Source organism: Myotis davidii, unplaced genomic scaffold (genome assembly GCF_000327345.1).
Source record: "Myotis davidii unplaced genomic scaffold, ASM32734v1 scaffold534, whole genome shotgun sequence".
In the NCBI taxonomy this organism is placed as follows: Eukaryota; Metazoa; Chordata; class Mammalia; order Chiroptera; family Vespertilionidae; genus Myotis; species Myotis davidii.
Genome location: NW_006286678.1, coordinates 1,143,711 through 1,156,085, shown reverse-complemented (window position 1 = coordinate 1,156,085; position 12,375 = coordinate 1,143,711). Strand labels below are relative to the sequence as shown.

Here is a 12,375-nt window from a genome sequence, read left to right as displayed (position 1 = left end):
GTTGGCACTTAATTTGCATACAGCCCTGATTAGCCAATGAAAAGAGTAGCTCGTATGCCAATTACCATTTTTCTCTTTTATTGGTATAGGATGTGTCTTCATCTTAGGAGAAAGGGAAAGGTGAAAATATTTGTGAAATTGCTTACAATTGGATCTTCAGGCAGAGGCTTGGATAAGGTTGCTCAGGGTGAGCTTGGGAGATGAAGAAGGAAAAAGGGCTAAGGAGAGAGTAACTTGGAGAAATACCAACATTTAAGGAATAGGCAGTCCGGCTGGTGTGACTCACCAGTTGAGTATTAACCCAGGAATCAATAGATCACTGGTTCGATTCCCAGACAGGGTACATGCCCAGGTTGTGGGCTTGATCCCCGGTAGTGGGTGTGCAAGAGGCAGCTGGTTGATGATATGCCTCTCTCATCTCATGGATGTTTCTATCTCTCTATCCCTCTCCTTTCCTCTCTCTCTAAAAATCATTAAAAACATTTTTTAAAAAGAGAAGTGGGCAGAGGATAAACAGCCTATGGAGGAGATTTAAAGGCACAGCAGAAAGTAAAAGAACTGGTCTCTAACATGCTTTCTTTTTCCTTCAGGAGGAGATTCGGTGTCCAACATCCCTGTCTATTGTTAAAGACAAAAACATAACTGAGAATCAAGAGGAGGACGATGAGGATGTCTTTGATCCCCCAATAGATCTGTCTTCAGACGAAGAATATTACGTTGAAGAAAGCAGATCCACGAGGCTTAGAAAGTCAGGCAAGGAGCGCATTGATAATATCAAAAAGGCATTTTCCAAAGAAAACATGCAGAAGACACGGCAGAATTTTGACAAGAAAGTCAACAGAATGAGAACTAGAATAGTGACCCCAGAGAGGAGAGAGCGGCTAAGGCAGTCAGGAGAGAGGTTGAGGCAGTCCGGAGAGAGGCTGAAGCAGTCAGGGGAAAGATTTAAGCAATCTATTTCTAACGCAGCTCCATCGAAGGACGCTTTTAAGATGCGTGGCCTTCGGAAAGCTAAAGGAGGAACGGTTGCCAAAGGTCCAGAAGAGGTCAGGGAGATGGGCGTGGACATCATTGCCGGGAGCCAGTCTCTGGGCCCCATCAGTGAGCTCTATGGCAATGAGCTCAGTGAAACAGACCATGAGGAGGCCAGGGTGGTGCATCCTCCCAGTGAAGGGGAGGAAATCCCAACTCCTGAACCTTTAAGAGTTACTTTTAAACCCCAGGTGAGAGTAGATGATGAATCTCTTTTGGTAGATTTAAAGCAGTCTTCATAGGGAGAAATTAAGTATATTTTCAGTGTAAATCACCTTAATCATGCAGTTCTAGTTTAAGTAGTATAGTCACTTAACCTTTATAGGCCATTTAGGAAACAATAAATGGTATGATTTTTATTTCTATGTTTAAACTCAGAAAGGCAATACCAATATTATATACACTTCCTAGTAACTTCCTTGGGGCTTCGTTCTTCTCCTCCAGGCTTATAAGATTCTAGCAGCATCCTCTCATGTCATTCTCATGGCAGCTGTGGATTCTTAAAAGTTTTTTTCTCTTGCACACCAGAAAAATAGTTTCCTAGAGAGGGCCAGTTAGGTGTTTAGTAGTTGGGCAGATTTGTGGCCATGATTTGCAAGTGAACTTTCAATTTTGGTCTAGATTTAAGGGGATGGCTGACCTCAAAGGGGATTATATCATCCATATGTTCAAATCAACAGATTGGTTAGTAAATTAGCAATCACACGTCTTTTTTATGCTTTTGCACGAAGAATGGAAGTTCTGAATTGAGCATTTGGTTCTGGGTCACAGCTGTTCTTACAGTGAGCGCTTGACACGTTGCCTGCTCATAAGCTCATCAGTAAATTGGAGAGGGTAGGCTTGTCCTGCCCATCTCAGAGCACTGTTGTGAAGATCCAAGGAAACACTGTGCATTCTGGGGGAACAAGAAACACATCCAGTGGAAATGAGCCCTACTGATTTCTCAAACACAGAATCAGACTAATTCCACCTGAAAAAGTCCTGCAAGCCACGTGGTGAGGACAGAGGTTGGACAGACACTCAAGTTGGTCTTCAAGTCTTTCCACAGAATCAGCAATGAAAAATGTTTATGTGACATCTTTTTTTTTTTTTAATCAAAGATTAAAAAGAAACCTTGGTTTTGAGTTGGATCTTAAATTTTCTTGAAAAGTCTTTTTCTAATTTTCTTTTTTTTTAGATCTGTGTTGGACTATAGAAACATTTGTTTGAGGAGCGTGCTGCGTGAGAAGAATCTGGTTTTGTAATAGGGAGGAGATGATGGAATTGTTGAATTTGAAGAGTTTGGATAACAATCAGCTTTCAGGTCAGTTTTGGATGCTCGTGTAGTAATTGTAATCAATGTACACACATCATAGACAAACTCAGAATAAATCAACTTTAAGATATTTGACTCAGTTACCCCAGATATTTGGGTTTGGGAGTTTGATTCAGCATCATTTCTTCTGCAACCTGCATGAACACATAAAATCATACATTGTTCATATATTGAAAACTAAAGTGTATACAGCGTTGAACACTACAATGGGTAATTTAAAAAATGTTACTTAAAGAGAGCTTGGATGCCTAATCACATATTTCCTTAAAGCCATAATAAATTTGAATTTTAAAAAAGACATTTTACTAAGTTTGATGTCAGTGTCCTATTTATAAGTATTGTTACTAGTAATGAATGCAAACAGCATGGTGTGAATTTGATATAACAACCTTTCTTATAAGAGGTAGGTTTCTAGGTTAAGAAGAATATAAACAAACATAAGCTTTTTCTTTTTTTTCTAGCCCTGTGCAGACTAAATATCAATTGGGCCAAAACACTCTTCAGCAAATACCCCTTTTCAAGGAATCTTTGTAACAGCTGTGTGCTTACTGACCCATTGTATAAACAGATTTGACATGTTATGGAACTTTTCCCATGTAGACATATTTGAATTTTGATGCTGAAGGAGTTATAACATGGTCAGCTCTTGATCATGGTAGACGTTGTACAAACCCAGAAACACTCAAGCAAGTTCATGTCCTCAGAGGTTCATTGTGATCTTGTCCTGCACTGTTGAATTAGGATTTTCCCCTCCGAATTGCTCTCTCAAATTTCTCCCCATATTTAGGATATTCCTCATTTCTGCATGCATGATATTTTCTTCTTTTCTTTCCCCTGTTTTCTTGATGTAAAGAATGGCTATTTATAATGGGCTGCAAAGTCACACATTCCCACTTAATGCAAGGAGTAGGCTGGTCAGCGTTCCTTATTGTAAAAGACAACACAACCAATTTTCTGCTCATTTCACTCTTCTCTGTTTTTGAAATTATACATGTCAGATTTTAAACAATTTATTCAAATAAAACTACTAGCAGGATGTACCCCCTTTCTTTGTGTGAGGCAGGACAATGCAACATCCATGGGTCCCGAGGGCATGGGGCCACTTCCAAGCTAAGCTCTTCCATAGAATGGACGGCTGGAGTAGGAAAGTGCCACCCTGTCCCCTGCACGGGATGGTCCAGGGCTTTCCTGGAGACTGTGTGGTGGCTGGTTCTGGCTTACAGGTGAGAGAAACCGGCCAAATGTGAATTAGTAATAAGAGGTGCGTGAAACTTCAGCTTGCTGAGATTGTATTGGTAGTGTGTGCGAACTCTCCTGAACAAGTTTTCATAAACATATAAACTAAAACAGTATTTTCATTTTGGCTTTCTTCTTTGCCATGCCTGCACATCTAAGGGTTTGCTTTAGAACAAAGTTCATCCTGATTCTATCAGCTGAAAAGCATGGGGCCTGTCACATAACATATTCCACAGAATCATAGTTAACTGCAATTCCATTACATGAAACTACTGCACCCCCTCCCCCCGGCCCCGTTTTTCTGACACACGTTTTCTATAGCTTCTTTTATTGAAATACGATTTTTAAAATTACAAATTATGATCCCCAAATAAGTTGCATGGCATATTTGAGCCAGGTCCAAGGGGCATGGTCCCCGTGGTCTCATCCTCAATTCTATGTGAATTTGGGGTATGCTAGTACCTGGTTTGAGGTGGATGAAAATGGAAGAAGCCTCTGCTGAATTTTGTGTGTCTCCTGTGACCACTTCTGAGTTACATGATGTCTGAGGATTTGTAGCTGCTCTTGTCAGGGCAGACTCCCTCGGCGATTTGTAAGCGGATAGGCGCTTTAGGATAACTATCTCTTTGTGCGTCTCAGGACATCCAAAGATTCCCCCAGGATAGAATGGAGAAGCAGACTATCCTCAGGCTTGAATGTATTTGGGGCACCTTTCTAAATCAGCTGTGCTTGTCCAGGGCCCTCGCCAGACTGTCCTGCCACTTGATGCCTTTGCTCATTCTGGGAGATGACTTTCAAGTTCAATGATAATGTCAATTTTCTTGTTTTGGCTTTCCTTGGTGACCTCCCCATCCCCAAGGAGGGGCATGATTGAATTATTCCATATATTCAATATATATAGCACCTTTATATGCCAGATTCTGTGTGTGGCACTGAAGATTCAAAGAAGAATAGAACACCCTTCCTCTCTCCCAACCCTTATCTCTGGCTCCGGATTTTGACAGACAGTGAAGCAAAAACTCAACAATGCGACTAGTGCTGTGTGTAAGATAATGGAACCGTGGAGAGGGAGGTGTTGGTGTAGAATGTTGATCCTATATCTGTCATAGCACTTGTCTAGTTTGTGTCCCTGTCCTCTAGACTGTGCTTCTCAAGGGCAGGAACTGTATTTTACTCATTTGGGTCACCAGCACTTGGAGAGCCATCTTTAGGCATCGGGCATGCAGAGATGAAGGACATGGTCCCTGCATTTGAGCTTTTCCACGGGTGGAGGAGATGGCCACGTCACCCAGCATCATGGTGCTGTGATAAGAGCCTCAGATTTCAGAAAGGATGACGGGAGCGCGGAGGAAGAAGCATGTAACAAGCTGGGAGGGGCTCTGTGATAGCCAGAGGAAATGATGCTTAAGTTGGCATTCGAAGACCAATCCAAAATCAGCTAAATGATGTAGAATTCAAGCCAAGTTACAGCTGGAGCGGTTCTGTGACAGTGTTTTGGGTTTTACATCAAAGGCCATAGAAAACCACTGAGGGGTTTTAAACTGAGTGCCATGATCAATGTTTTTGAAAAGTTGCTCTATTAACTCACCAGAGGAAGGGAGACCAGTTCCTTGGGCCCTTGCATTTCCAGGTAAGAAAGTAGTACCCGACCTAGAGCATTGACACGGGCAGAGCTATGAACAGGGTAAACTTGGATGTGGGTTGTGATGGGAAGTGAATGAGAGCCAGGTTTCTGACTTGGGCAAGTGGCTCTGCCATTCGCCGAGACAGGGATTCTAAGATAACACTCCTGAGCCTCTGACGGCCTGGGTTGCTGGTCCCTGGGCCCAGCATTAGAAACAAAGGGGAGCTGTGACTCTACCCCGGAAGCTCCCACCCTGGAGCCCTCCACCCCCTACTCTAGCCACTGTGGCTCTCCCCTCAGCTTGAAGAAAAGCCCGATTTTAACTGATCCTTTCTCGACTCCAGCAAGCTCCTCAGCCTCTCCACCAGGACTCTAAAGTCCTTGAGAAGCAGAATTGCCTTTCAGGTCCAAGTCCATTGTGAGAGCTTCCCTCCCATCTCTGGCTTAGCTCAAGGCCAAGTGTCTGCTTGCCATTGTGTGCACCAAAGAAAAGCTACTTCTGATTCTTTGAATGGAATTTTTCTCTTAATATCCGTTGTTTGGCACCTGAGGATTTCAGGAAACGCTGTACTTGATATTGTAGCTGACACTTCAGAGAAAGCTGCTGTGACCTGGTACACTGGCCAAGGCCAAGGCCATGCTCATGTAGCTACGCACATCAGCTGCTGTGGTTGCAATAGGACTGTCTGTCTCCTTATGGGTACTTCGGGGACTGTCCCATTAGTCTGAGTCATGTCATCACAAATGTATTAGGGGCTTATGGTGGGGTTTGATGCAACCCATTCCTCTTAAAGGTTCTGATGGAAGAGTTCATATAAGGATTGCCAACAAAGTGGGACCAAAGTGTCATCTTTATTACTGGCTCGTACATGTCCAACAAATCCTTCAAACGTAGAGCATCTGGTAAATTCTTTTGCAGAATGTGGCTTAGACTTAAGATAAGAGATAGACCCTCCTCTTGTTAAGCCCAGATTTCAGGATCCCCAGTAGACCACCAGGGAGCCAGCCAAGTCCAATGCAAAAGCATATAGAGTCTTTATTTGAGCTAGCTCGGCTCCCCGACCACACTCGCCGATGCAGCGGCAGGGGGCATAGAGAGCTAGCTCTGTGGGAAGAGGGGTTTTTTTTGGGGGGGGGGGTTGGAGTAAGGGGAGGAGAGAGGACTGTGGGCCCTGCCGATTGGCCAGGTGCAAGTCAGGGTCTTGTTACACAGTATGTGGTTGTGTCTATGGCGCGCACTTTCCTTGATTGTCATTGGTTAGTTTAAAGAAATCCTGGGTGTGGCTAGCAGAGGCTTGGGCTTCTGGGAAGAAGCTCCTTGCCGAGCACATGGCTAAGGCTGCTGCCGAAAAATGGAGGATCCGGGGTTAGATGGAGGGCATAGCCCTCGCCCTTTCACTCTCTCCCTACTACATGCTCTTGTGGGCGGTATGGAGAGCAAGGTTTGTGGAGCAGAACAGTCCATTTTCTCAACTAGCAGGGAAGCCACAGGCCTGTTTCACCTACTCCTCCAGAGGGAACTGTGAGAATGAAGGCCTCCCTTCTGAGCAACCCAGTTCAGAAGGACAGGTAGCAAGGAGATGAGTTAGAGCAGTGGTCGGCAAACTGTGGCTCGCGAGCCACATGCGGTTCTTTGGCCCCTTGAGTGTGGCTCTTCCACAATATACCGACTTCTGCGCATCACATACAGTGCGATTGAAACTTCATGGCCCATGCGCAGAAGTCGGTGTTTTGTGGAAGAGCTACACTCAAGGGGCAAAAGAGCCGCATGTGGCTCGTGTGCAGCGGTTTGCGGCACCGCAGTTTGCAGACCACTGGCCTAGACTAATATGCAGATCTAAAAAATTGCTTAAAAGACAAATGGAACTGTATTCTCACCCTTATTTCAAGACTAGGAGCCCAGTGCACGAAATCACGCAGCCCGCCCCCCACCCGCCCCATGGCCTTGACACCCGAACCTCTCCATGCAGAGCTCCAGCGTGCCTGGCCCAGCCCCACGAACCCTCTGTAGAAGCCACAGCCTGGTTCATGCTGTTGAGGCCCAGTGTGCGGTTAAATGTAGTCCAATGAAGGTGCTGCCACTCCTGAGGCCTGTTGTGGGCACATTGACCTGAGGTGCTGAAACTTTAGGCAGTTTAACTTTTTTGCTCTTTGTTTGTTTTGTTAATCCCCACCTGAGGATGTTTTTTCCATTGATATTTTAGAGTAAAAGGGTGGGGTAGGGGGAGAAGAGGGGAGCAGAGAAATAGAGGGAGAACAAACAATGTGAGAGACATATCGATTGGTTGCCTCCTGCATGCACCCTGACAGGCTGACTGGGCTGGGGGATCGAACCTGCAACCAAGGTCTGTGCCTTTAACTGGGAACTGAACCCAAGACCCCTTGGTGCCAGGGCCAATGCTCTAACTTAGCAACCTGGCCAGGGCTTAGGCAGTTTGACTTTGAAGGAAGGAGTGGATAAAGATCTTTCCTGAAGGAAGGAGTGAGTAAAGAAGTTGGCTAATTTCTAAATGAAGCTATTCTTCTGAATAATTCTTCTTGGACTCACATTTCAAGAATGTTCTCCTCATCACTCTGTGACTATCATTGCGCCATTTAAGTTTGCATAAGCTTTAAATTCTCAACAAACTGTCTAGGTAGGTAGATATACTGTTTTAGAATAAAATAAAACCCATTGAAATGATTTGTCACTTTTATTGTGTCACATTTATTTGGAATGCTTCCATAAAGAGGAGAAATAAATGAACAGAATTACGCATGGGATGCGCTTGGCTCTAGCTCAAGCAATGGAGAAGACTTCAGAGGGAAACGTACATAGTGTCAGCTGTAAGGAAATAGGACTAAATTGTCCTCAACAGGAGAAAAAATATTCACATAGACAATAGGTTGTAGATTCATGAGGAAAGTTCACCAGAAAGGTCTCTATTTGAAACTCATACATCTTTCTCACATAAAAAAGCAATCACCACCATTGCAGGCAAACCTGTATTGAAGAGTAAAATCACTCATGATATAGTAGTCATTCTCCCATATTCTTAAAAAGTTACCCCCTTCCAATGTCAGTCTTAAACATTTCTTTTTTCCTCTCCAGAATGACTGCATCTGGAAGGGAGCAGGGCTGGAAAGATGCTAACTAATTGGTTAGGATCCAAAGGAGCTGTCATTTACTGTCATAGTTTGATGGAAATCAGATGATATGCACAAGATGGATTGCTTTCCTTGAGTTTCAAAATTTTGTGCAGAAAAGATGATGATTACATTTTCTTCCTCAGGGGCATAGAAATGGAGAGAGTGGACATGGAAATTGTGAATCTTAGTCATGAGTCATCTAGGCCCCTAACCAACTCTCTCAACTGAATTACAGATCAAAGCCAGGAACGTCTTTAAATGTGCCTGTGGAAGGATTCTGGTGGTCTCTGTGGTCACTGAACAGAAAGCAAAAGAACATGGGTTTCAGATGTAGGGGAAGGGAGTTGGGTTATCCACAAAGAAAGACTTTTTCTCTGTAGAAACACCTCCTTCCAGAGAGGGTTTAAGAACTGAACAATCTATTTGGGAGCAGGGTAATAAATCATGTGCCTAGAGACCAATGCCTGCATCATGTTTCTGTTCCTTAGCTTTCACAACGAGCAGCCAGGAGTCATATTCATACAGCTCGTTTTGTAAAACCTTTTCTCACGTGCATGCATTCTGTCTGAGAGTGTGAGTTGAGTGCAAGAGACTTACTGTGTTTCTCATCAACAAGATAATGTCTCCTGCACCTCCCGTAATTCAATGTCTTCTTTATATTAGGTATTTAATAAGTATATACGAAATGAAAACAAATGAATGACTGAACTATATGACATCTTCTCTGAAGATCTTTGAATTTAAGCCATTTATTTACTTGGTCTTTATTGAGCTCCTCCTATAAGCCTGGTAGAGTCAAACTCTGGGCATAAAGCAGTTAACAAGACAAAGTCCCTGCTCTCAGAGAGCTAATATCCCAGAGAGATACTTACAATAAGTAAACATACCAGGTGGTGATAGGTGTTATGAAGAAAAATAAGTCAGGGTTAGGGGGTAGGGCATAGTGGCTGGGGTGGTGCAGGCTGGTGCCATTTTAGAAAAAGTGTCCAGGAAGATCTGTCTGATAGGGAGATTGAGTGAATGAATGAGTGAGCCAACCATGGGCTGCATCAAACCCCACCTTAAGCCCCTAATACATTTGTGATGACATGACTCAGACTAATGCAACAGTCCCCAAAGTACCCAAGTGAATGAGTCAACCATGCAGATATTTCTGGGGGACAAATTTCAGCATGGTCAGGGGTCGGTGGCTAATGTGGGTGAAGGTGGAAAGTGGGAAGAGGGGGTGATATAGGCTGTGGCAAAAACTTTGGTTTTTACTCTGAATGAGGACATATTGGAGCTTGTTGAGCAAGTGACATGATCTAATCTGTTGATCTAATTATTTATACTCGTTGAAAAATCAAACCAGTGTTCACACAAAAAGCTGACTACAATTCCTGTCTTAGTTCCCACTGCAAAGGAAATCACTCAAACTCCAAATGTTTGCTCCTTAATGGCTTACTCCTTGTGCCAGGGAAACGCATTGCGGCTCAAGACTGACATCTAGTGGATGTTGATTTCATAATTGTTTATAAACCTGCGGTTTGGAACATACCAGCACTTAGGAATAGAGGGCACACGTTAACATCACAAAACAGGATGGCAGGACAATAATAATGTTATTCAAATAGTACAGCGGATTTGCCTCCTTGTTTTTCTTTGGCTCGCATTCAGTTAGGTTCGCATGTTTTTAGTCCTATTTCCTTACAGCTGACAATATGTACGTTTCCCTCTGAAGTCTTCTCCATTGCTTGAGCTAGAGCCAAGCGCATCCCATGTGTAATTCTGTTCATTTATTTCTCCTCTTTATGGAAGCATTCCAAATAAATGTGACACAATAAAAGTGACAAATCATTTCAATGGCAAACTGTGGTGTCCACTATAGTGCTAAGTTTAAGCTTAGAACAATATATATGATGTTTCTCTGATCTTAAAGTGAATTATATCAGGGAGGTTTGGAAACCAGACAGTACTTGAGGATAGAGAATCCTTACCCCTTCAAAGGCAATGATAGTCACAGAGTGATGAGGAGAACATTCTTGAAATGTGAGTCCAAGAAGAATTATTCAGAAGAATAGCTTCATTTAGAAATTAGCCAACTTCTTTACTCACTCCTTCCTTCAGGAAAGATCTTTATCCACTCCTTCCTTCAAAGTCAAACTGCCTAAACCCTGGCCAGGTTGCTAAGTTAGAGCATTGGCCCTGGCACCAAGGGGTCTTGGGTTCAGTTCCCAGTCAAAGGCACAGACCTTGGTTGCAGGTTGGATCCCCAGCACAGTCAGTCTGGTCAGGGTGCATGCAGGAGGCAGCCAATCGATATGTCTCCCACATTGTTTGTTCTCTCTCTCTCTCTCTCTCTCTCTCTCTCTCTCTCCCCTCTTCTCTCCCTACCCCCTCCCTTTCACTCTAAAATATCAATGGAAAAAACATCCTCAGGTCAGGATTAACAAAACAAACAACGAGCAAAAAAGTTAAACTGCCTAAAGTTTCAGCACCTCAGGTCAATGTGCCCACAACAGGCCTCAGGAGTGGCAGCACCTTCATTGGACTACATTTAACCGCACACTGGGCCTCAACAGCATGAACCAGGCTGTGGCTTCTACATTCTGGTGTGGTGGGTTTTCTCTAACTCAGTGTTCGGCAAACTGCGGCTGGCGAGCCACATGCGGCTCTTTGGCCCCTTGATTGAGGCTTGGCGAGTGTGGGGTGAGGCTTGGTGAGCGTGGGGAGCCTGGCTCTGCCATTTGCTGACTGTGAAAACTTGGGCTAGTTGCATTCTGTCAGTTTCTAAATAGAACCTCTTTGTAAAAGTGTTTTATTAAGTCAGGTAATTTATGGAAAGGACTCACACTAGCATTTAGAAACAGTAACAGCTAGGTACTATTGTTTAGAGAAATGCAAGTAGCAGTACCTGTTAGAGGTAGTGATAATAGAATCTGCATTCAAAACATTTTGTTTTTTGCCCCCAGCACTTAACATTCTCAGAGTTTAACTTTTAGCCATTTTGTTTATCTCTATGATCTATTTAATCTGCATTGAGTGGGGATAGTTGAATATGCTGCTTAACCAAGGCATATAATTTATACTATCTAGAGATTAATATTGTTTAGGCAAAAAGACCTACATATTTAGCTCTGCAGGATCTGGCTCCCCATCAATGATTACTCTTCCCTCTCAGTGTCTGCATTCCAGACACAGGGCCCTTCAGGCCCTCTCCTCCCTTGTCTATCTGTCTCAGGAATTTCGAAGAGGCTATCCCTTAGCCTGTCCACACCTCTTTCACTCCACCCCAGCCCACCCCACCCCACCAACTAAGCACACACCTGGAGAATTCCCATTCATCTTCCTGGTTCATATGACACATCTACAGGGAAGCTTTCCCTGCCTGCACCTTACTCCCCATTGGGCAAACCTCCCTTATTGTATGATCACATAGCTTTCTGCACTTTTAAATTTTCTTCAGAACATAACATAGTTTCAAAGTGTATATTTAGATAGTTATTTGTCCGCTTGACCTATTGCTAGGTCACTACCACAGTGCCTGGTACATTTAGACTTTCAGGTATTTTTTAAATAGTAAAATAATTTGAAAAGAGAAGGGCCTTATTTGAAAATTAAAATGTAGACATAAGGAAGACATGTATTGATGGCTCTGAGTAGGAAGGATGTAGTGGGGTCTAAGGTGTATGTCCAGGTTCCCTCTTGCAGATGAGGCACTGGTACCTCAGGTGTTTCAGATGCCTCTCAGGTGGTCCTGCTATCGAATTTGCCCTCAACCAAGAGATCTACCTCACTTAAGCACATGGCCCCTCCTGAGAACAGCCCACGGGCAGGCCCAGGTTGATGGGAGAGTATGGGTCCCACCCCTTGCCTCAGGGAGGGGCTATTCTGAAGGCCATCCCAGCTCCAGATCATCATAGGATTGGCTGAGGCCACTGTTGGAACTGCATCAGTGGTTCAACTGCCCCCACCCCTCTACCCCCATCCTCCTTCAGCCCTCAGAGAGCACCTGCCTTCCATAAACCATCGGCACACATGTCTCAGAGTCTGTTCCCTG

The 12,375-nt window shown here is 43.9% G+C and overlaps 1 protein-coding gene across 1 annotated transcript in view; it reads left to right on the top strand.

The window, feature by feature from the left end:
• Positions 1 to 2,193, top strand: part of MURC (muscle-related coiled-coil protein) — a 9,319-nt gene extending 7,126 nt beyond the window's left edge. The window contains exon 2 of the mRNA XM_006758422.2: positions 591 to 2,193. Within this exon, the coding sequence (XP_006758485.1) occupies positions 591 to 1,274 (684 nt within the window). The 3' untranslated portion in view covers positions 1,275 to 2,193. The remainder of the gene's footprint in view (positions 1 to 590) is intronic.
• The last annotated feature ends 10,182 nt before the right edge of the window (positions 2,194 to 12,375 follow it).